This window comes from Bombina bombina, chromosome 5 (assembly GCF_027579735.1).
Source record: "Bombina bombina isolate aBomBom1 chromosome 5, aBomBom1.pri, whole genome shotgun sequence".
Taxonomy (NCBI): domain Eukaryota; kingdom Metazoa; phylum Chordata; class Amphibia; order Anura; family Bombinatoridae; genus Bombina; species Bombina bombina.
Genome location: NC_069503.1, coordinates 976,135,361 through 976,161,889, shown reverse-complemented (window position 1 = coordinate 976,161,889; position 26,529 = coordinate 976,135,361). Strand labels below are relative to the sequence as shown.

General features: G+C 36.3%; 1 protein-coding gene across 1 annotated transcript in view; it reads right to left on the bottom strand.

Moving 5' to 3' along the window:
• The window catches only part of NECAB1 (N-terminal EF-hand calcium binding protein 1), a 721,255-nt gene that overhangs the window by 203,570 nt on the left and 491,156 nt on the right, over nt 1-26,529 (bottom strand). Inside the window, exon 6 of the mRNA XM_053715189.1 lies at nt 13,714-13,850. Within this exon, the coding sequence (XP_053571164.1) occupies nt 13,714-13,850 (137 nt within the window). The remainder of the gene's footprint in view (nt 1-13,713; nt 13,851-26,529) is intronic.

Sequence of the window (26,529 nt, the reverse complement as noted above, 5' to 3'; positions counted from 1 at the left end):
TACCCTTGTTGTCTGCAGACTAAAGCCCAGATTGGCTCCTCCAAATAAGGCAAATGTTGGGTGGAGTTTGCCCATTTAAAAATAGTTGCAGTAAAAAGTATGTTAATTTGTTTTAAAAACATTAAGACTGTGTGAATATGCTATTCTGTTGCAACAAACCCAAAAAGTCTTGTAATTATAAGTTGTTTACTGTCCCTTTAAATACCATTTGGCTACTACTGATGTGAATGAATGCACAGGTGTGGTTTCAATAATGATTCCTACTGTTCTGTAATTTTCTTTGTCACATATTTAAATTGACAAATGTTAGCAGCTATTTTTAAATCATAATTGCATGCCATTCAGAAAGACTATTCTCTCTCTCAATTTCCATGTAAATAATAAGATAGAAATCCTCTAGGAATCATTTGCTTTGTGTTTTAATTTTATATTTTTATAAATGGCAAGATATCCTTTGCACAGCTGGAAACTGAAGAATTCTAAAAACCTTAGCAAAGAACCAAGTGCATTGTTTAACTCAGTTTTAGTGAAATTAAATACCAGCTGCAGTCATACATTTTTAATTTACCAAAAAAAGAATCCCATTTGCAAATTGTTTTTTATCTGTGTAGAATTTTGACATGTAACCCCTTTAGGACGGACTGATCCATCCAAGTTCCATTCGTAATAAAAAAAAAGTAAAATGAAGCACATGATCGTCACTGTGATCATGGGCTTCAAAAACGGTGCTGATTGGCTCTTGAGGAACTGCCTGCGTTGCTAGGCATGTCCCCCAGTTGGATCAACCGCCATTTAATTTTATGGAGCAAGATGCCACAAAAGTTAGGACGTTCCATGTCGTCCTAAAGGCATTTAAGCCCATCACTTTTAGGATGGCATGGAAAGTCCTAACGGTGTCAAGTGTTTACGTTGGCCTGTAATGGATTTATCATCAATATGACTATAGAAAAAAAACTGAAAAAACAACATGGATCAAGTGAATACGACATAAGTCCTAATGACTTGATTCTCCAGTCAGGCAATTCCCAGGATTTGGGAACAAATAAATTGTACCTTAAAGGGATATTGGAGTGCAAAAATGGCATGTCAGAACATATTTTTTTTTACAATACTCATACTGGAACTCTACATGTACAATACCCACAAAGGGGCTAAATGCATAGGTAAAGTGCTGGGCTGAACACAACAGGTGATTGGTGGGGTTGTACGACTGTTGATACCAATTGGCCCTCTGGCTCTTTCTTGGTCAGGATCAGTAGTTGTCTGCAGATCCTTAGTAAAAGTGAATACAAGTTAGTATACCAATGCAACAAAAGTAAATACATGTTAGAGAACATGTCATCGTTGAAACAAATTGAGTACACCTGTGATTTCCAATAAGCCTAATTGGAAGAACATGGTTATAAAATAAACTGTGAACACCAGAACTTTCTCAATTTTGGACCAATGGGCTGTGTCAATCTGCAAGTCTGCATCATGGCTCCACATGGAAAAGAATTGCCAGAGGAATTTAAACACAAGCCTTCACAAAGCCTTCACTTCACAAAGATGAGAAAATGATACAGGAACATAGGTGACCAACTAATCATCAGTTGAAACACAGTTGCAGCAGTAATCAGGAGGTATAGAGTGAGCCATAGTACCACTAACCAGAGCCGTAGTGACATCTTCCTAAAATGATGCCACAGACAGTGCTCTACTTGCAAAATCTGGCTCTGAAAAACAGACAGTTTCTGTGACAGCTCAATGACAGTGTGAAGGACATTACATAATGTCAACCTCTATGGACCAAACTCTATGGATGGCATTTAAAAAACAAAAACCTTGCTGCTCTTTGGCGCAAAATTGCAATATTAAATTTTACTAAACAGTATTAAAAGAAGCCTGGTGAATATTGGGAGCAAAACTAGTCAAACGAGACCAAGATAAATTTGTTTGGCTTAGATAGGGTCTAGCATGTTTAGTGTGAACCTGGACAGGGCTTCCACTGTGAATGCATTGTCCCAACAGTGAAGCACGGAAGTGGGAGTGTGATGATATGGGGCTGCATGAATGCTAAGGGTATTGGGAAGATGATATTTATGGATTGCACCATGAATGCCTGTGGCTATAGGCTGATAAGATAAATCCCAGACTCCATAAGCTTGGCAGAAGAGTTATTTTCCAGTATGGTAACAATCTAAAGCACACTGCCAAAATCACAAAAAAGTTTCCAAAAAAGAAAAAAGTGAAAACTATGACCTGGTCAAGTATGTTGAACATAGAACACCTTTGGGCTATTTTAAAGAGACAATACAAAGATACCCCAGCGCCCACTAAACCTTGTTGGCCCAGGAAGGTGATACCTAGTTATCACCCAAATACAATAAGACGTGAAGAAGATAATCCTAGGCGCCAAATGCAGGCTAAGGTATACAAGAATTTATTACGACAGGAGTACAGGGTATTAAAATATAAAATACGATAATAAAATACAATGTGTTAAAAGTTAGTAGACATGGATCCACGCTAGTACAAATGTGATAAAAAACAGGTTTGGATAAAAAATATACTGTAACAGTATGAAAATATATACAGTTCAATTCTTGAAAGACAGCTATGTCAAGGTATGTTATAAAGTGAGACAGTGCAATGATCCAGAGTGCTAAAATTTGTGTTTAAAATAGCAGTCAAATGAAAATCAATCAATAAAATCAAATAAAATAGTTTTCGGTGGATGTGGAAGAAGTGTTTAAAACAAAAACAAAAAGCAAAAATAGAATGCAAAAATGAAGTGGTAGTCAGTATAAATATTGATCCAAAAAAGGGGAAGAAAGTCACAGCACAAGTCCAAAATGAATCCGCTGGGGTGCTTCTAAAGATGTGTATCCAAATGGTGCTAGTGTATTGCGGGTGTCCAATTGGTGTGTAAAAGCCAAATAAAAACCAAAAAATAATAGTCAACGGTGTCCAAAAAATGCCAATAAATGTCAGTGAATCTCCCTCAATGGGGGTGTTGCCAGCCTGGATGGGCTGGTTTAGGTGAAGAAAGGGGGCACAATAAAAAACAGTGCACAGAAAAAGTAAAAATATAAATATAAGTATAAAAATATAAGAGAACAAAAACCTGTGAAGAGAAAAATAAAATACAATGTGTAGAAAGTTCACAATATGTTCTTCCAATTAGAATAAGGCTTACCAGTGCTGTCTACGCGTTTCGGCCTTCTCTAGGCCTTTATCAAGACTGGTGTGTGTTACATACTGATGGCCTTATATAGGGGTTGTGTGATTGCAGCCGGAAGTGCTTTGAATTAGCCATTTCTGGTTTGACGAATTTTTGTATATGTATACAAGGTGCTTAATATGATTCATAAAGCCTATTTTCTACTAAAATTGGTGGATAAGATAGTATTTAGTAATAATCACTATTTGGGGAGCCTTTGTTTGTAATCAATTGTTTTTCTATGAGTCCTCCGTGTGTCTGTGACGTCACTTCCGGTATGTAATTTCTCATACGGACTTACGAGGTGTATGTAATTATATAGGTTTCGCTCAGGTACCTTTGTTATTTATTGATTTGGCCAATCCATAATGTATGGCCACACATTTAAATGTAGTTATATCAATTTATTTAGTATGTTTCTTATCCGTTTTTCCTGTGTCCTGATTGGTCGTGACGTAAGGACTTTCGTCCAATCAGTGATGAGCTACACAGCAATGTCAATCATTAACATATAGCTCCATGTGTTCTTAAGATGATCTGTAGTGTTTCAGTATATGGCATTAGCAATGTACATAATAGATGATGTATTAAATGTATCCCTAGAGCGATGAGGCACTACCGGATGAGTTTGATATGTGAGGTCGAGTTACAGTCAAAGAAGTGATTTGTAAATAATGTATAATATGTCTTTCAGAGTTGGAGCTGAAAGATGCTACAGATTATGTGCGGTCTTGTGATTATTTCGTTGTTACATACTATATACAAATACCAAAAATAAAGTTGGGAACTTTTCTATCTATATATGATCATGTATATTTAGGAGTTGATACTTTTAACTTTGTTAATATTGTTGTCCTTACGGATACGATATAATTAGGTATCTTTGTATAAGTTTTAAGCCATTCTATATATGGTCTGCTGCGGATCATATTATATATCAAAAAGGGGGGGGAGGAAAGAAGGGGTTATAGTTGTTAATGTCATAAAATGACATACTTATAGTTATCCATATCTGGATAAATAATTGCAGGTTTAGATTAGGATGAACGATGTGTACTTATAGACCGGATTCTCAGTTTAGATATATATATAGCACGAAGTGTAATATAGAAAGCAGTACTCTGAATATAATTAATATCAGTTGATCGTCTTTAAAGGGGTGTATACGGCTTATAAGTGTCCTGTATATATATATTCATAGATTGTCAGAGATATGTAAAATAGAAGAATTATTAGATGCCGGTACGGTGGCATAATAAAATAAAATAAAATAAAATAATTGGCCAAGTATTTTAAAGAGAGAGGTAGAGCAACACAACCCTTACAGCAAAGAGTAGTTGAAAAACTTGTCTCTGAAGAATGGCAAAAAATCTGTCAGGAAATTTGTGCAACACTGATATCCTCCATACCAAGGAGGATTGAGTGTGTCATCAAAAATAAAGGTGGACATATGAAGTATTGAAAAAATAAAAAATAAAAATCTCAGTAATGAAAGGTATACCGACTTTTGCTGTATATATATATATATATATATATATATACATACACAGACATATATGTGAATATTTGTATGTGTGTATGTACTTATGTGTATGCAAGTATGTCACAAACATACATACAAATATATACACCCACACACACAGTCCAATACCTTGTTATTTACCATATCCCTTTAAAACATTTTTTATACATTCATTTTAATAATAAATATATATTTTACATTTAATATGCATGCATTTAAGTGTTATACTTTAATATGTTTTTATGCTTTTGTTATCCTTTTACTCTAGCTCTAACACTTCTTTCAGGTCTCAAGTTGCGCAACGCATAACTCTTAACTTGTAATCTGAGTGATGTTTAGTACAGCTGTGCTATCCATTGAAAGTATTGGGCTGCACTAAACATTCTCTGGTAATTCTGTTTTACCATGGACTTGTTATACTAGATTCAGCGCTAATCTTAGCACGGTCCTGAGAAATTTTTAGGGCACCATAAAATATCAGTAGCTCTCCACTCTATTGTGAATATATTTAGATACCCCTGCCAATTTCCATGATTTTCATCTATAAATAATTGGGTGTTTGGATCAGCAATTTCATTTTGATCTATCAAATAACTGAAGAAAACAGTAATATTTCTGTAGTGAAATGAGGTTTATTGTATTAACTGAAAATGTGCAATATGCATCCAAACAAAATTAAACAGGTGTATACATTTGGGCACCTTTGTCATTTTGTTGATTTGAATCCTGTAACAACCTAGCACTAATTAATTAGAACACAATTGGTTTGGTGAGCCCATTAAGCCTTGAACTTCATAGACAGGTGCATCCAATCATGAGAAAAGGTATTTAAGGTGACCAATTGCAAGTTGTTCTCTTTGACTCTCCTCTGAAGAGTGGCAACATGGGGGCCTCAAAACAAATCTCAAATTACCTGAAAACAAAGATTGTTCAACATTATGGTTTAGGGGAAAGCTACAAAAAGCTACCGCAGAAATTTAAGCTGTCAGTGTCCACTGTGAGGAACCTAGTGAGGAAATTGAAGACCACAGGCACAGTTCTTGTTAAGGCCAGAAGTGGCAGGCCAAGTAAAATATCGGAGAGGCAAAGGCAAAGGATGGTGAGAACGGTCAAAACCAGCCCACAGACCACCTCCAAAGACCTACAACATCATCTTGCTGCAGATGGTGTCACTGTGCATTGTTCAACAATTCAGTGCACTTTGCACAAGGAGAATCTGTATGGGAGAGTGATTCCGAAAAAGCCTTTCCTGCACACACGCCACGCTTCAGGTATGCAAACGCACATTTGGACAAGCCAGCTTAATTTTGGAAGAAGGTGCTGTGGACTGATGAAACAAAGATTGAGTTATTTGGTCATAACAAGAGGCGTTATGCATGGTGGCAAAAGAACACAGCGTTCCAAGACAAACACAGTAAAATTTGGTGGATGTTCCATCATGCTGTGGGGCTGTGTGGCCAGTACTGGTACTGGGAATCTTGTTAAAGTTGAGGGTCGCATGGATTCCACTCAATATCAGCAGATACTTGAGAATAATGTTGAGGAATCAGTCACAAAGTTGAAGTTACGCTGGATATTTCAACAAGACAACAACCCAAAACACTGCTCAAAATCTACTCTGGCATATATGCAGAGGAACAAGTACACTGTTATTTCTGCTAACGGAGGCTCTACTAAATATTGATGCAATATTTCTATTGGGGTGCGCAAATTTATGCACCTGTCTAATTTCGTTTGGATGCATATTGCACATTTTCTGTTAATCCAATAAATCTAATTTCACTACTGAAATATTACTGTGTCCTTCAGTTATTTGATAGATAAAAATGAAATTGAAAACACCCGAATTATTTATAAATGAAAATCATGGAAATTGTCAGGGGTGCCTAAACTTTTGCATACAACTGCAATTTAGGAACTGGAATTTTAAAAGAATGTCAGCTAAAACCCTGATTTTCATAGCAGGAAAGAAACAACTTCCCAAATAATGTGAGAAAATTTATATTAAGAGACTTTATGGTCTGAAATAAGGCATTCACTACAATATCAAATAAACCTAAAATAGGTATTCAATCTCTAATCCATCAAGATTAGAAACTTGAGATCTTGATGACCGGAGAAAGCTTGACATCAGAATCAGATTCGCAAACCAAGCTCTGTGGGGCCTGTCTGGAGCAGTCAGATTAATTTAGAATGCTCTATTCTATTCAAAATATGACTCTGAAACAAAAGTCATCAGGTCTCAACTCCATTGTTCCCCAATCTAGTACAAAACTACTTGAACGAGAAAATAGTATAGATTTTTTTTCTGTGACCATTCAAAAAACCTTCAGACTTCCGTCATTGCTAAGGAATTGTAAGTTCCCTTTTGATGGTGGATATAAGCTACATCTTATTGTAAACACATCAAAAACAGTAAATAAAATGTTTGGAATTGGAAATAATATACCTGGGACCTTGTAGAATTAAGTCAGAGACATTTAGGACAGATAAAAGATCACTAAGACAGCAGAATAGCATAATCAACATTTGCATAATTTAAACAGACAATGCATAGTCACTTAGTTTGAGTTTCACATTAGTAGATTGTTTTCTGACAAATTTAGTTTTATTTATCTTCCCATTGCATCATGTGATAGCCATAAGCAAATCACAAAATGCATATATGTATATTACTTGAATCTTGCACATGCTCAGTAGGAGCTGGTGCATTAAAAAGTGTGCATATAAAAAGATTGTGCAAATTTAGATAATATATATGAATTGGAAAGTTGTTAAAAAATTAGTTTAATTCTGTCTCTAGCAGTCTTTTATAGGAAAAAAAAGGGTCATAATACTCATATGCTAAATCACTTGAAAGTGATGCAGCATAACTGTAAAAGGCTTACATGAAAATATCACCTGAACATCTCTATGTAAAAAGGGAAGATATTTTACCTCAAAATATATTTAGCTCATCAGAGTAAGTGCTCTGTGAACAGTTAGAGCACTTACAGTTGCACTCAGAAACAAAGGAACAGGTGAGGAATTTAAAAAAAGAAAGGGAAAAAGTCCAGTTACTAACTGTAACCGCTGTACTAATTCCATGCACAAAAACCCCCTACTACAAAACTACACAAACAGGCTCAACCTCACATTGCCAAACAGTTAAATCCATGTTAATGTATATATTACAGAGGGTATAATATTGCATTGAGATGAAAGCCCCAGGTCAATTAGCTGAATAGAAATAGCAGCTATTACCAGTTTAAGCAATCTGCCTTTCTCAAGATCTATTCAAGTAGTAATAAAACAGATTGCTGAAACTGGTAGAACTTTTTTTAAGTGAAAGACTTTTATTGTACCAACTTTTAAATACTTCAGTAAAGCTGGATTTTATGGAACATATTGTTCGAGTTGGTTTCTGAATAAAGCATGTGATTTAACTTATCCTCTGTGAGTATACCACACTCATTTTCGTTATTTCGATTTAAATGTACTACATCCTGTGATACCTTCCTTCGAGGTGATCCCCTAACAAAGGTTTAGAACTTACAAACCTCCCAAGCTTCGATTACTGAATTCTGGGAGCAAGAGGGAGAAGGCACCGACATTCCATACTATTGTCTTGTAAACGGTGAAGGAGTGACCTGGGCAGCCCGCATCTTCCACACAAACCAGGAAAGTTGTAACATTATAATTTATTTTTCTGTAACCCATTTTCTTTGTCTCTCTATATACAGATTATTAGATGCTTTAAATATTTGTTTTTATGTAAGCGCGGTATATTATTGCGCATTTTAGCATATATTTGTAATAAACGTCCTTGAATCAGAGATGCGCTGTAGTTTATATTTTTTGATGTACCTACTAGTAGCCTGTGGGCTATGTGAGTGCAATAAATGGCTGCAATTACCTCAGATGTATCAAATCTACTGATTAAACAGAAAAGGAAATTTTGATTTACTTTTAAAAATAATATATAAAAAGTAGACAACCAAAGATATTGATCTTGACCCATTTTGGTATATTTTATGCCCCTATTTGGCCACCAGATACAATCATATAAAAAAATTGTTAACTTTTTCTCAAACTTTGGGTTTCTCACTGAAATTATTTACACACAACTACTGCTGTCATATGTAAAATGGTTATAAAAACTTCTCTACTGGCTCTTTGTCATCATCTTTTTTGTCCAGTGATAAAGGAAACATCGAGGAGGAAGGAAGCACCGTTCAAGAAAACACCAAGACAAGGAGAGATGGAAACCGGAGAAGAGAACAACTCAATCAACAGTGATTAATGTCTCCAGCAGTACTCTTGACAACAGTGAGTATGCTTTATTGGAGAAGGGACTTTCCTTTTGTCCATATAAAGACATTGATTTCTTTGAACTTGATAAGGATTTAGTTAAGTTTTTTCGCAGTATTAAGTTAAAAGTATTTTTTGATGGCAATGAAGATGACGGTAAGAATCGTGGATATTCTGATAAATTATTACCACTTATAGAGGACACCTTTACCCCAAAGAGTTTTAACTTACATAAAAAAGCAGTTTCTCTCCAACTATTTATAATAGTAGTGTTAATACATTTAATAAGTTGGTTACAGCAGGTGTTAGTAAAATGCAAGCTAAAGCAAAATTTAGTAGGAAAAAACAGAATTTAACAAGGCATGAGTTTAAGGCCATACAAACTTTTATAATTATGATGATAGTGATTAAGAGAGCTAATAATGGTGGGACCACAGTGGTCCTAGATAATGATTATTAATTACAGGAAATTAAAAACCAATTAAAAAAAAATGAAAGAATTTCTCTTTAATGAACATCCTAAAACTCCATTATTTTATACAGTACCTAAGGTACATAAGAACCTCCAAACTCCCCCTGGGCGACCAATAGTATCAAAAGTTAATCCAGTCTTTACTAATATCTTTGTATTTTTGTATAAGGTATTACAACCCCAATTAGAACATATGTCTTACTTTATTAAAGATATAGGATATTTTATTGATAAAGTAACATCTTTAATACTCCCAAGCACTAAATATATACTGTTCACATTAGATGTGAAAAGTTTATATACTTCCATCAAACATGAAAGTGGTAATGGGGTTATATGTCAACAATTGGAAATTAATTCCCTATACAACAGGAAACAGATTGAGTTCTTTGAAGAATTGTTTAGGATTGTATTATATAATAATTATTTCCTTTTGATGGACACCAGGTGTATCCAAAAGAAAGGAAAAGCTATGGGGTCCAACGTTGCCCCATCATATGCCAATCTGTATATGAATTATTTTGAAGAAAAATTTGTCTTCAGTAATGCCTTATTCTTACATTATGGAGCCACCAGGTGGCGTTTTATAGATAATATATTTGGCATATGGTGGAGCAACGTGGATTCCCTTATTACAATTTGTAGATCAGTTAAATCATAAAGTTAACGGTCTGGAGTTTTCTTTCATCTTCAGTGAAGAAAAAATGGTCTTTTAGAAATGTCTAATTAAAATTAGAAATTCATCACGAACAAACTGATCGTAATACATTGATAGATATGACAGTTTCCATCACCCTAGATTAAGGAATTCTCTCCTACGTAGCTAACTATTGAGAGTGGATAGGATAGTAAGTGATAAGGAAGTTAAAAAATCTAGGCTATTTGAAGTGGGGAAGAAGTTTTTTTGACAGAGGATACCCTAGTGGTTTGATAGAGAGACTTATAATGTATGCCATAATAGGGATAAAAGAAATACTTCCAGGCAATAATGACAGATTAGTATTTGTATCCCAAAATAATATATATATTGAGATATCACGTATTATTAGAAAACATTGGCATATAATGTATTAAGGGAGTATAACAGAGAGATAACAGCTTTGCAAAAAAATCCAATGATGGCTCAAAGAAGAGTAAAGAATGTAAATGACATCTGAGTACAATCTGATTTAGGTTCTAGATGTGGAAAAAAAAGATAGATATATAACTGAGAGGAATATTGATTGCTATCCCTGTTTAGGTTGTACTAATTGTAATTTTGTTATGAAGAACCGTGAATTTATTGATCCAAGGAGTGGCCATAAATTTAAATTGAAGTCATAGTACACATGTGAATCAACATTTGTTGTATACTTGATTAAATGCCCATGTTAAAAAAATGATGTAGATGAAACGACATGTAAAATAAAGGAGACTAATTCAACATAAGTCTATTATTAGAAAAAAAAGATAAACAGGCCCCTGTAGCATGTCACTTTGTAGAGTGTGGACACCAGATTAGCCATTTTAGACCCAGTTTCCATTGAGGTAGTAAAGTTTGGAAACTGGGTGTAAAACCATTTATTTCTATTAAAGTCTATGGAGATTTTTTATGTTACCACCAGTTGCCAAACTTTACCAAGCAATGGAAACTAGCCCTTAGATGGCAAATAATTGATAAAACTGATGTACTTAGGGGAGGGGGCAATAGAGAACACCTTTTCAAGTCAAGAGAGGCCTTCTGGATCCATAGATTGGATTGGATTTATTAGTTTTCCTTTAGCTAAATATAATGTATCTGTTCCTCTCAATTCTCCAGTTAAACAAAATGTTTTTTATCCAATTATTCTAATATAGAAACATATGTACAGCTTATATGGAACATTTAACACAACCACTGTGTTATCTTAAATAAAATTGTTTTGCATGATGGAGGCAGTATAATGTTATGTAGTTTGCTAAGGGGTTAATATGCCCAGGTCAGTGATTGGAGTTATGTACCTTTAAATTTGACATAGGTAGATTTACAAAAGCTTCTCTGGGATCCCCCTTGTTCAGAAATAGCCGATATGCATGGCTTTGCCATTGCATTTTAGCAAATAGAATGTTGCTATTTGCAGCTGCGCACCTTATGTGAAAATCCTGGCATTGAAGGGTTGTAAGATTCATTTTTGATGCAGAGGTTATGCGGTATGATGAGCAAAGTACCGCATGACATATATATATATATATATATATATATATATATATACACGTCTTTTTGGGTTAAGGGGTTAAACAACTTTTTAAATTTACTTCTATTATTAAATGTGATTTGTTCTTCTGTATAATTTGTTAAAAAATACGTTCAGGTGCAGCAATGCTCTATTGGCACATGAACACATTGGGTGAGCCAATGAAAAGAGGCAGCCACCAATTTACAGCTATCTCCCAGCAGTGCATTGCTGCTCTCGTACCTACCTTAAAGGGATAGGAAAGTCAAAATTATACTTGCAAGAGTCAGATAGAGTATGTCATTCTAATACAATTTTAAATTAACTTCTATTTTAAAATGTGCTTTGTTCTCTTGTTGAAAAAGAATACACATATCCTATACTATATCCCATACTAGTGGGAGCTAGCTGCTGATTGGTGCCTGCATACATTTGTCTCTTGTGATTGGCTAACTAGATGTGTTCAGATAGCTGCCAATGTTCCTTCAGCAAAGGATACCATGAGAATGAAGCAAATTTGATAATAGAAGTAAATTGGAAAGTTGATTAAAATTGTATCCCTTTAACATGCTTTCCAAAAAAGGATACCAAGAAATAAAACAGATGTAAATAAGAAAGTTATTTAAAATTGTATGAGTGTAATTCTGAATATCCCTTTAACTAAAAGAATACATGTACTAATTAAAGGGATAGTCTAGTCAAAATTAAAAACTTTCATGATTCAAATAGAGCAGCAATTTTAAGCAACTTTCTTATTTACTCCTATAATCAATTTTCTTCGTTCTCTTGGTATCTTTATTTGAAAAAGCAAGAGTTTAAGCATAGGAACCAGCCCATTTTTGATTCACAACCTGGGTAGTGCTTTCTGATTGGTGTCTAAATGTAGCCACCAATCAGCATTTGCTGTAAATTGCCTGCTCTATCTGAATCATGAGAGTTTAATTTTGACTAGACTATCCCTTTAACTAAAACTAGTAATTTTTTTACTTAGTAAAAGAACACCAATTAAAATACAATTTTTCTAGCTACAATAGAGCATTTCATATTCTTTAAAAGAAGAAGCTGTTGAACAAAACATAATACTATTTATACCTCACGACTCTAATGCTGGAACAAACATCCAACTCAATCCTTATTATCTTGTCAGACAATATCCTCAAATACTGTCTTAGAACATCCTCTCTCTGTTGTGATAAACTAACAAACATGGCTTTGTGTTTCATTTCATTTTTTTCAGACTCTTTATTTCAAATCATTGGGAGACTTACTGTATGGATAATTACAACAGTTTCATAGTTTTATCAATTTACTTTTCTCTATACCAGAAACAAAAAATAATATAAAAATGACAATTGCTTTCACACAAAGGGGAATCAAATACATTTTTTGCTATATATATATATGTTCTAGAAGATTTGGCTTTAAAGAGACAGTCAAGTCCAAACTTTCATGATTCAGATAGGGCATGTAATTTTAAAGAATTTTCCAATTTACTTTTATCACCAATTTTTTTTTGGTATTCTTAGTTAAAAGCTAAACCTAGGAAGTTCATATGCTAATTTCTTAGACCTTGAAGGCTGCCTCTTCTCTTTTATAGTTTTTCACCACTAGAGGGTGTTAGTTCATGTGTGTTATATAGATAACACTGTGCTCACGAACGTGAAGTTCCAGGGAGTCAGCACTGATTGGCTAAAATGCAAGTCTGTCAAAAGAACTGAAATAAGGGTGCAGTTTGCAGAGGCTTAGATACAAAGTGTATTTATATAACTGTGTTGGTTGTGCAAAACTAGGGAATGGGTAATAAAGGGATTATCTATCTTTTAAAACAATAACAATTTTGGTGTAGACTTTCCCTTTAAAAATAAGTAGCTAAAAGGTTAAAACTATTTGACACTAATATTGTAGCTAAAAACCTGACATACAAATTACAACACTTGAACAATGTGTCTCTGTAAATTGACAAAAATCAAGTCAATTGAGGTTTTAGTAATTAGTTCTATGCAAGTGCTTGAAAACACGATTCCCAAACATCTACCTTTCTTGACGTGTTTGCTCTTCAGTAGTTTCCATGGCACATTCTAAAGAGTTTTGAAGAGACTGCAGCTGGCTCAATGTTTCCTTCAACAAAAACCGTGTCACAAACTGTTCCAGTTTTGAAGCTTTTTGGTATTGCTGAAATTAAAATGAAGATCTAGTTAAATTGGGAAAGGTCATTAAAGGGACATAAAGCTGCAACAAGAAAATGTTCTAATGCTTTAGGGTATATTTTAGTGAACTATTGCCTGGTTAAACCTATGTATTTAGGGGACGTAAAGGGGTTAAACACATAGTTAAAGGCAGCTCTGGAGCAACAATATACTGCCAGTGTTGAGCTAAACACCATCAGTGAGCCAGTTTTAGAGGTTAATACTTGTATCTACTTTTATGTGAACTAGAACTTACCTCCCTCTGTCCCTAAAATTGTTTCTCTAATCTAATCACCCTTTCACTGCTGAGCTATTTTCATACCACTGTGATAGAGGTCTTTTGGCCCTCATTGCATTTATAGAGACATTTTAACTTTTTTCCTGTAAGGTACCCACACAAATTATACCTATTTTTTCAGCAAGTATAGTTTGCAGAAATATCATAAAATGGGAAAACCATATGAAATGCAAAAAAAACCCCCAAAAACACATGTCATTTTCTATGGTATACATCGTAAATAGCAGTATGGAAGTCATTATTTCAATCTCACATTATATTTTCCCACATTTAGCATCAATTCCACTTCCTAAACTGGCTGCAGGTAATCACCATTTTATTTATTTCTTCTATTCCTTCACAGGTTTCAGAGGGTGTGGAGCAGGATAACGCCGGGGAAGAAGAAAGACCTGTTGGTCCTAAAGTTCAAGAGAACTCTGACATCCCTTTAGGAAAAAGACCAGGAGAGCCGGGAGAAGAACAAAGAAAATCAGGAAGGAGGGCCAAATCCAACAAGAAGGACTAACTGTTCTAAATCTATCTGACATTGATCTTAGTCCTGAGCAAATTGCTGTATTATCAAGGGGACTGGGCTTTGCACCGACAAATACATTTTCGGCATTCAAGACATTATTGGATGTTAATAAATTCGTCAGGAAGCTAACCTTAAAGAGGTTTTCTTCGGTGCAAGGCCATAGTCCTCAAAGTAATCCTGTTGATGTTGATGACACCAATGTGAATAATGTGACAGGTTTAAGAACCAATTTATTGTTAAATTTTGAAGACAATATTTTGTTACGGGATCTCAGTGAAATGGAAGGTGGTTATGGTTTACAGGACAAAGACATCCCAGCAACATTAAAACATTCATCTAGTTTTTATCCCACACACTTTAGGGGAACAGCATTAAACATGTACCAGAAAAAAGTTGAAAGAGAGATCTTGGCGTTGGAAGATGGGGTTAAACAGATGAAAAAGAAAGTATCTAACTTGACATTTAAAGAAAGAGCTGCTTTGACTTCTCTTGAGACTAATGACAATATTGTTATCCGTAATTCGGATAAGGGTGGGAATGTGGTCGTCCTCAACAAGAGCGACTACATCTTAGAAAGTAATAGGCAATTATGTGACCCTAAAACATATAGAAAGATCAGTTCTAATCCCACCTTTCTATTCAGATCGAAGCTCATAAGAATATTGGAACAAACTGTGGCTGTTGGACTCCTCACCAGGGATCAGATTGAGATGTTGGTCCCTGAGAATCCACGGATTCCAATTTTTCACTACTTACCCAAAACTCATAAGAGTTTGACCCAACCCCCGGGACGTCCCATCGTCTTGGGGATTGGGTCTCTCTTTGAGCCTACTTCAGAATGGATAGACTCAATCCTGCAACCCCTGGTGAGGGGTCTAAAAAGTTATTTGAGAGACTCCACACATCTCTTACAGTTGTTAAGACTTTTAAAATGGGAAAATGAATACAAATGGGTAGTGGTGGACGCCACTGCCCTATATTCTAGTATCCCACATCACATGGGGGTACAGGCTATTAGATATTTTCTTGATGGTCAGACTAGATTCTCGGAGGAGACCAAAGTGGTATTATGTGAAATCAAAGAATTCTTGCTTAAACATAATTTTTTTTATGTTTGACAAAGAATTCCACATACAGATTTGCGGGACAGCCATGGGGGCAAAATTTGCTCCCTCGTTCGCAAATCTGTATGTGGGATGTTGGGAGGATATGTACCTTTATTCAAGCAGTAACCCATTTAAAGATTGTGTCGTCTTTTATATGCGTTTCATTGACGACTTGATCTTTGTCGTCAAAGAGCCTTTTGATTACAAGGGTTTCCTTGCATATCTAAGCGACAATGAATTTAATCTTGGTTTTGTGGGAGACACTTTTGGAATTAGTGCTAATTTTCTTGACCTTACTTTAAAGGGTGATCCTGACCTAGGAATGGTTATAAGTGACACATTCCGCAAGGCAACAGCAGGGAATACCATTCTCCACGCAAAATCTGGTCATCCTCCCCACTTGGTGCGTTCAATCCCAAGAGGACAGTTCCTGCGATTACGCAGGAACACCAATTCTGATGTCTTATTTGATGAACAAGCTAATGCTTTGATTGAGCGACTCAAGTGGAGAGGTTATGACGAATCACTGTTGAATCAAAGTTACAATGAGGTGAGATCAAAATCGCAACATGAGTTAGTACAGGGATCTACCAAACCAAGTCTTTGACACAAGAAACTGTGGTCTTTTCGACCGAATACTCGAACCAATTTAATCAGGTCTGTTCAATTTTGAAGAAAAATCTTCGCCTACTTGAGGAGGATGAGACCTTAAGGTCACAGATTGGCAAATGCAAATTTGTGTCGAAAAGACCACCAACTTTGTCTTCCAAGTTATCCCCTAGTTTGGTTTGTTCTGATAAAACTGACAAAAGTGATTGGATTAAAAAGAAAGGCAAAACGAAATGGATGGCGCTGGTCTTGGTGTGTAGTTAATTTCTAATGATAGATAGAAATGGACTTGATGTGCAAGTTAAATCCGACAAAATAATGTGCAGTATACTCACTCCTTTAGTAATGTGAGTTCAGCTTCTAAGGTGTGTCTTTCTCCAAAAGATAGGAAGGTAATTTTCAAAGATGATGTCAGCTGGGCTGGAAATGGATTAAAAACCCCATCAGCAGTAAGGTAGTAACTTTTGTTATAAATCAAGTAGTAACTTACTTACCTTACTGCTGATGGGGTTTTTAATCCATTTCCAGCCCAGCTGACATCATCTTTGAAAATTACCTTCCTATCTTTTGGAGAAAGACACACCTTAGAAGCTGAACTCACATTACTAAAGGAGTGAGTATACTGCACATTATTTTGTCGGATTTAACTTGCACATCAAGTCCATTTCTATCTATCATTAGAAATTAACTACACACCAAGACCAGCGCCATCCATTTCGTTTTGCCTATTGTTTGTACAGTCCCTGGGGAGAGACTGAAGGAAGGCAGCGGTCATCTGTATATTATTCTAATAAGGAGAGTATTGTTTTTTAGCACATTGTGTTGAGCATATTTGTTTTGTTAACATCTGATCTGTTTGCCACACACATATTTTTTGTACATTAAAAAGAAAGGCACCTATAGGTGTGGAAATGGCCCCTGTGTCACTTGTAGTCACATTAGCATAGGTAATGGCACGCAAACGGGAGAAGAATTTTCACATAAATTCTATGCCAACTGCAGAACTACTTTTGCGGTTTACCTTCTGGAATGCAAATACTGTCACCTACAGTATACAGGTCAAACGACTAGGGAACTGAGGTCCAGAATTAGGGAGCACATAAGGGATACAAGGGAATATGTAAAAGAGTCTGCAGTAGCCAGGCACTTTAATCTTATACATATGACCAACATATTCAGTATGAAAGTTCAAGTCATTGATCGTATCATGTTCCCACCCAGAGGGGGTGATAGGTGCAAATTGTTGTCAAAACAAGAATTATTTTGGATTTACAAATTGAGAACCATCACCCCCCTGGGTTTGAATCGTGAACGGGACATGAGCTATTTGTGGAGTAGTCACTTTAAGATCCATACATTTCTGTGAATAGGTGTATATCTGTACATATTTCTATATAATAAATTTAATGGTTCAGGGATATTTTCATATAACAATCATTTCATATTCAACATAAAATACACAGTATGTGTGTTGTTTTTGAAAAAAATATTTTTGAATAGAAGTTAACAATAATTGGTGAATCCGATTACATGTTAATTATGAAATCATGTGTATTTTTTACAAATTGGTCCTCTGGGGATTTGTTTGTTTGATTTTTCAAGTGAATTTTTATCCCTTAACTTTATATAAAACTTTTCCATAATAATTGTTTTTTTTACATATGTGTTCTTTGATGGGTTTTCATAAATACCAATCATGGTTTGCAATTTCAAATTGTTGAAAATAAATTCTTTTTGCAAATCATTATAAATTTCTTTTTAGTCTTTTTTTGATGATCCATCAAACTGCATAATTAATGATCCAGTTTTATAGCAATTCTGGATTTATGAATAGAATAGTTAAGCACCATTTGGAATGTGTCTTTTAGACCATGTAGTATTGGTGTCTTTTTTATGTGTATTTTTTGCAGTATCAGACATATAGTAACATAAATAACATATATAACATATGATGAACAATGTAAACATATTCAAACTAGCTTGTGTGAGCTGCTTTTTCTTACTTAGAATTGGTGCATGCAAATGGAATTATTTGTTGTTTTTTTATGAGATATGCATATATTTGTATTTTATGTATGTGTTGTTTCATTTAATTGTATACAGGTGTATTGGTCCCTTTAAATAGAGGTACTATCACCTGACAAAGTTACCCTATGATTAAGTGCCTATAGGGCACGAAACTAGTCAGGGAGTTTGGAGCTGTGTATTCTTTTAACACATGTTTAAATAAAAGTGATATTTTTTAACTATTGGATTGCCCTGCTACTCCTTTGCCTCAGTGCTGCTGTATATGCTTTTTGAATCACCATTTTATGTAACCACCTACAACTTACAGGGACAGACTCTCCATTTTCAAAATAAGGGTCATTTTTCCATGTAAGTGGCCTGGGGCTCAGATACAGGTTTGCAAAGTCCCCACTAAGACACATGATTCACTCTAGCAGGGGATTTCCTCCCCCTTGTGACACCACCACAAAAAAGAATAGAATGTGGATAATAGTGGCTGGACAAATTGTCATTTGAACTGTAAAATGAATGTTCTCCTTGATATTCATTCTGCTTTTTGATTGAAAAAAATTAAAGGAACATGAAACCCTAAATTTATCCTTGGTGATGCAGACAGAGCATACACATTTTAATTTTTTTTTTTTAATTTGCTTTTGTTATCAAATATAGTTTGTTCTCATGGTATTCTTTATTGAAGAGATATCTTGATGGACAGCACACACATTTCTGGAGCAGTACATGACAGGAAACACTGCTACCACCTAATGTTCTTGCAAATGAATAGCATAGTTGTAAAACTGCTGCCATATATTGATCCAATCATGTGTATGCTCCTGCGCCTTCCTAACTGCTTTTAAACAAAGGATATCAAGCAAATTAATACATTTGAAAATAGAAGCAAATTGGAAAGTTTTTTTTACATCTTTCATTTTCTAAATCATGAAATAATAAATATATTGTAGGTTATTAAATATTGGTTATACATAACTGTCTAACTTGTTATAAAGATATATATTTATATATAATGTTGACACAGTTGCTAGTAATTATATGTGTGTGTGTAGTTAATGGAAAAGTAATATTGCTTGGTAGCGATATTTGTATTTGAGTGATTCTGTTCAAATAACATTCATAGCTGTTGCTAGACAGGGAAAAACTATGCAAGTGTCACATTACATTTGGCTTTGAATTCAAACACATTACATGACCAGTTAACCAGAAGCTGTGTAAGCTTGTCACCTATTTGTCCGCTTTGCTTTTATGCTTTTATAGCTGAATATTCCTTAACACAATGAAACTCAGTATTGTGTTAAAACACATTGTCATTGTTATTTGCAATATGTGCCTACAGTTTATAAAAGCAAAACAAAAACAAAGCACCAAATCAATTGGATGCCTTTATCCAAGTCTCAGAACTGCTGTATTACTGCTTTTGATGTAAAGGGGCGTAAAAGACCGTGCACTTAAAGGATTACTTTCTGTTATAATTTTTACCTAAACAACTAACATATTAAAGTTAATAAACATTAATTAAAACCTACTGACCTATATTTTCTCCAAAACGAAGTTTCATAACGTTCTAAAAGTTATATCTTTTATTCGCTGATGATGTCACGTTATCCTGCCCACTATTTTCAGCACTGTGTGTTCAAAATACTTAAACCAATAACTTTGTGTTTAAAGCGCCATTTTGAAACCTAGGTATTGTAAACGGATTGGTACAGAGCAAAGCATACCCACGGAGTGGGTTTGGAAAACAATTCAGTTTGCAGACAAGATTTCTGATATACGGTAGAGATATGTTAATGAAATGCTATTGATAAAAAGCGTATTTGGGGTAGTTAGTTAGTAACAGGCATAGAAAATATTTACTTACAGTGGCCCTTTAAAAAAGAATTCTGTAGTCTGTAACAAATTCCCTCTAATACTTGAATTGTCTGGAGGAGCCAATCCAGACTTGTTACTATAGCAGAAAAGGCACTGCCATTTTGTTTTAACCTTTGCTAAGGCCAATAAGTGACTGATATGTAGCAGAGTTTGGCATGTGTAGTATGCAGTTTACACTCCTTTTTCTTATAACGGTAAAACCCACAATTTTCAGAAATAAACAACATGAAAAAGGGTAAAAATAAATTACAAAATTTAGATAAATATAAATAAATAATGTATATTACAAATGATATACAAAACAAGAGAAACGCTCAGCCTGGGAATGAACAATAACATAATAGCTTGTTCTATGGCTAGTTACCAAAAAAAAATTAAAAAAAATGAACAAACTTTGTTTGTCTGAACAAACAACTAAAATGATGCCCGTAAAACAGCCTTATCTTGATGAAAAATCAGATAAAGAGGTTCACAAGAAAGAGCATATAACTCAGAAACTCTTCTAGCAGAAGAAATAGCCAAAATAAATAACACTTTCCAAGAAAGTAGTTTAATGTGCAATTTATGTATAGCTTTAAAAGAAGGAGCCTGCAAAACCCCTTAACACCAGGTTAAGATTTCATGGAGAAGAAATAGGCTTGATTACGTTTAATATGAATCAGAGCCTGAACAAAACTATAAATATCAGAAAGATAAGAAATCTCTCTGTAGAACAAGACTGAAAGAGCAGAATAATGCCCCCTCAGAGAACTGGCAGATAGGCCCTTATCTAGATCATCCTGCAAAACTGAAGAATCCTAGGAACTCTTAAAGAATCCTAAGAAAAACCATGATCTACATACCAAGAAATAAAGGCCTTCCAGACCTTGTGATAGATCTTCCTAGTTACAGGCTTACAAGTCTGAATCAAGGTTTTGATCAGAGAATTAGAGCAACCCCTATTTTTAAGGACTAAACGTTCAATTTTCATGCCATCAAGTTCAGAGACTTGATATCCGGATGGAAAAAATAGACCTTGGGACAGAAGATCTGTCCGCAGAGGAAGAGGCCAAGGAGGGCAACTGGACATCTGATTCAGTTCCGCATACCAAATACAGTGAGGCCATGCTGGGGCAATCAGGATTACAGATGACTTCTCTAGCTTTATCTTGGAAGTAACTCTGGGAAAAAAAACAGAGGCAGAAACAGATAAGCAAGCTGAAAATGCCAAGGAACTATTAGAGCATTCACTAAATCTGCTTGAGGATCCCTGGACCTCGCAAAGTACCTGGGAATGTTGTTGTTTAAACAGGAGGCCATCATATCTATCTCTGGGAGACCCCAAAAATCCCCAATCTGAATGAACACATCCTGGTGAAGAGACCACACCCCTGAATGTAGAAATTGACAAATGAGAAAGTCTGTCTACCAGTTGTTCACTTCTGGAATATGAATGAGATTAGACAAAAATTGGTTTCTGCCCATGAGAGAATCTGAGACACCTCCATCATTGCCAGGGAACTGTGAGTTCCCCCTGATGGTTGACATAAGCTACTGCAGTGACACTGTCTGTCTGGAAACAAAGGTGAGACTCCATCTTCAACAGAGGCCAAGCATGAAGGGACCTGAAAATTGCATCTAGAACATTGATTGGTAACCTTGCTTCCCGAGGATCCTAAACTCCCTGTGCTGTTAGAGATCCCCAAACAGCTCCCCAATGTGAGAGACTTGAATCTGTAATAATAACAGACCAAGTAGGATGAGCAAAAAAAGTCCCCTGAATAATAAAGTGATGATCCTGAAACCACGTTATAGACTGACTTGTACTGGGATCCAAAAATATCCTTTTAGACAACTGAGTATAACCCCTGCACCATTGATGCAGAATACAAAGCTGAAGAGGCCTCATGTGAAATTGAGCAAATGGAATTGCATCTGAGGCTGCATTCATGAGACCTAGGACTTCCATACACAGAGCTACTGAAGGAAACAGAAGAGACTGAAGGTTCAGACAAGCTGACAACAAATTTAACCTTCTCTGCTCTGTTAGAGAAAGACTCATGGATACTGAATTTATTTGAAAACCCAAGAAAGTTACCTTTGTCTGAGGTTCCCAAGAACTCTTTGGAAAATTGATCCTCCAACCATGCTTTTGAAGAAACAACAAGAGACGTTTAGTGTGAGATTCTGCTAAAGGAAAAGATGGAGCTTGAACCAAGATGTTGTCCAGGTATGAAAACACTGCAATACCCTGAGAACTGATCACACACAAAAGGGCACCAAGAACCTTTGTGAATATTCTTGGAACTGTAGCCAGACCAAATGGTAGAGCAACAAACTGAAAATGCCTGTCCAGAAAGGCAAACCTCAGAAACTGGAAATATTCTCTGTGAATAGGAACATGAAGGTAAGCATCCTTTAAATCTATTGTGGACATAAACTGACCTTGCTTTTGTAGTGCAGTGCTTCATTGCTGATATATATATATTGCTAAAATATTAGGGCTAGATTATGAGTGGCTTGCTAACTTGAGTTTATGGTGAGTCTTTGGGCTTTTCTTATGCAGGGCTGTATTATGAGTTGAAAGTAAACACAGTCACTTGTGCACGGTTGAATTTAACCCCTTAAGGACCAAGGCCATTTTTCAATTTCTTTCCCTGAAGGACCAGGGCTTTTTTAAAATTTCTGCGGTGTTTGTGTTTAGCTGTAATTTTCCTCTTACTCATTTACTGTACCCATACATATTATATACCGTTTTTCTCGCCATTAAATGGACTTTCTAAAGATACCATTATTTTCATCATATCTTATCATTTACTTTAAAAAAATGATAAAATATTAGGAAAAAATGGAAAAAACCACACATTTTCTAAATTTGAACCCCACAATCTGTTACACATCTACAATCACCAAAAAACACCCATGCTAAATAGTTTCTAAATTTTGTCCTGAGTTTAGAAATACCCAATGTTTACATGTTCTTTGTTTTATTTTTGCTAGTTATAGGGCCATAAATAAAAGTAACACTTTGCTATTTCCAAACCACTTTTTTTCAAAATTAGTGCTAGTTACATTGGAACACTGATATCTTTCAGGAATCCCTGATTAACCCTCAACATGTATATATTTTTTTTTAGAAGACATCCCAAAGTATTGATCTAGGCCCATTTTGGTATATTGCATGCCACCATTTCACCACCAAATGCAATCAAATAAAAAGAATTGTTCACTTTTTCCCAAATATTTTCCCAAACTTTAGGTTTCTCACTGAAATTATTTACAAACAACTTGTGGAATTATGGCATAAATGGTTGTAAATGCTTCTCTGGGATCCCCTTTGTTCAGAAATAGCAGACATATATGACTTTGGCGTTGCTTTTTGGTAATTAGAAGGCCGCTAAATGCCACTGCGCATCACACGTGTATTATGCCCAGCAGTGAAGGGGTTAATTAGGGAGCATGTAGGGAGCATCTAGGGTTAATTTTAGCTTTAGTGTAGTGTAGTAGACAACCCCAAGTATTCATCTAGGCCCATCTTGGTATATTTCATGCTACCATTTCACCGCTAAATGCGATCAAATAAAAAAAAAAGTAAAATTTTTCACAATTTTAGGTTTCTCACTGAAATTATTTACAAACAACTTTTGCAAGTATGGCATAAATGATTGTAAATGCTTCTCTGGGATCCCCTTTGTTCAGAAATAGCAAACATATATGGCTTTTGCATTGCTTTTTGGCAATTATAAGGCCTCTAAATGCCGCTGCGCACCACACGTGTATTATGCCCAGCAGTGCAGGGGTTAATTAGGTCGTTTGTAGGGAGCTTGCAGGGTTAATTTTAGCTTTAGCGTAGAGATCAGCCTCCCACCTGACACATCACATCCCAGGATCCCTCCCAAACAGCTCTCTTCCCTCCCCCATCCCACAATTGTCCCCGCCATCTTAAGTACTGGCAGAAACTCTGCCAGTACTAAAATAAAAGGTATATTTAAAATTTTAAAAAAAATTGTATAGCATATTTACATATGCAGCTGTGTAGGATCCCCCCTTAGCCCCCAACCTCCCTGATACCCCCCCCAAACAGCTCTCTAACCCTCCACCTCTACCTTACTGGGAGCCATCTTGGGTACTGGCAGATGTCTGCCAGTACCCTGTTTGCAAATACAATTTTTTTTTATTTTTTTTTCTGTAGTGTAGCTTCCCCCCCACAGACCAATCCCCCACCTGCTCCCAGATCCCTTAGATTTACTTTTGTTAGGGATTTTAGCCCCCCTTACTGCCACTCATATGAAATGTTTTTGCTGTAGTGTAGCGGTTCCCACCCGCTGCCCCCCGTGCGCGCTCCCGACAACCCCGCCCCTGATCCCACCCCCTTCTCTCTTCAGTCTTTCATCGATGGCCGCCCACCCGCCTCCCACGGTCAGCTCCCACCCACCAACGATTGCGGCCATTGATGCCGGTGCAGAGAGGGCCACAGAGTGGCTCTCTCTGCATCGGATGGGGGAAAAATGTTATTGCAGGATGCCTCGATTTCGAGGCATCACTGCAATAACCGTAAAGCGACTTAACCCCCAAAGTCGTACAGGGTACGTCGCTGGTCTTTAAAGACCAGGTTGAGTGCGACGTACCCTGTACAACTCGTTTCGTTAAGGGGTTAACTTGTGTTGGGATAGCACAACCTCAGAGCTCTGGTTAATTGTTTTGCAAGACAAAAAAGTGGCACAAAACACATCACAAATACATTTTAAAGTACAGTTACAATCATACGAACACTATCAAATAAAACATTTGGCAATGTGGCACTTAATTGTTGATATATACTATGACTATATAAAACTTGTATTTTTGTATGCAGACCTTTTTTGAATGTAGTACTTCATTGCTGGTGTATACTGTGCATATATAAAACTACCTGATCGTACTCGATCGGGTTGAATTGTGGCAGGGGGACAGGGTTATGGAGCAGTGGTCTTTAGACTGCTGCTTCATAACTGGTGTTTCTGGCGAGTCTGCAGGCTTGCCAGAAACACGGGCCCTCAAATTCCATCCGGAGCTTGATAAATGGGCAGTGGCGTCACTACAGGGGGGCTAGGGGGGCATTTGCCCCCCCAATAAAAATGGCTTGCCCCCCCGCCAGCCCCGGCACTTTCATAATTCTGGAAGACCTGGAGGGACTACTGGAGGATGAGTCTCAGTCAGGAGTAGTGTTAGTATTTATTTTTAAATTGTGATTGTGTATATTATTAATTACTGGTCATTTTTTATTTTGAGTAATTTATGAGACACTGACTGAGGTGAGATATGATGATGATGATGAGGTATTGGTAAGCCTTAGGGTAAAGGCAGCGTGCCTCCCAGTGAAGTAGTACCTGACCGATCGGCGACCCCTTCAAAAGTTTAAATTGACATGCAGCAAAGTCAGCACTCATGACGGCTCTCCACGCGGCAGCACCACAGGCGGGGGGCACTGTTTGACTCGACTCCAATTACCCCATGGCTCCTCAGGCTGCCTGCAAACATTGGCATCGGCATGCATGCTGGCGTTATTTACTCCTCCTCCTCTAGATAAGTGCCAGTGGTCACATTCCTTGAATCACAGCAGAAGTCAAGGAACATGACCAGAGGCTCTGGAGCGGAAGAAGGAGGAGCAAGCCAGCAGCAGGTAACACTGTGTGCAGATTCTGCAGAAGCGCGCCGCGGGGGAAGGAGCTGTCTGGCCCTGGGGGCACTGTCTCTGAGACTGACTGGCACTCTGGACTGGCAGGCACTGGTGGCTGTGGCAGGGTGCATTAGAGCACCGGTCTGTGACGTTGTTGTCCCCGGTAGGCCCAGTCCAAAGAAGAGAGCTCAGAGTCAGCTGATATTCAGTAGGATAAAAATAATTTCATACAGGTCTATCCATGAGTGTTGATGACTGTTTGTTGTTGAACGTACACGTACTTGTTAAAAAAACGTTACCCCCCCAAAATTTATTTACCAACTTGAACTTACCATACCATGATAGTATGGATTACCAACTTTTTTTATCTAGCTACTTCCTGCTTTGCTTTGTAATTGGGTCTAAAAGTTGGCTTCAGATACAGGTCAGGTGAACAATCATCTAAACAAAAGCAATAGCATTAACAAAAAATCATTAAAAAAAAATCATTAAAAAAACCCCAGAAGTGTGTGTGTGTATATGTTTGTGTATGTGTGAGTGTGCTATGAATTAGTGTGTATGTGTGTTCATGTGTGAGTGTATGTTAGAGTGTATGTGTAAATGCTT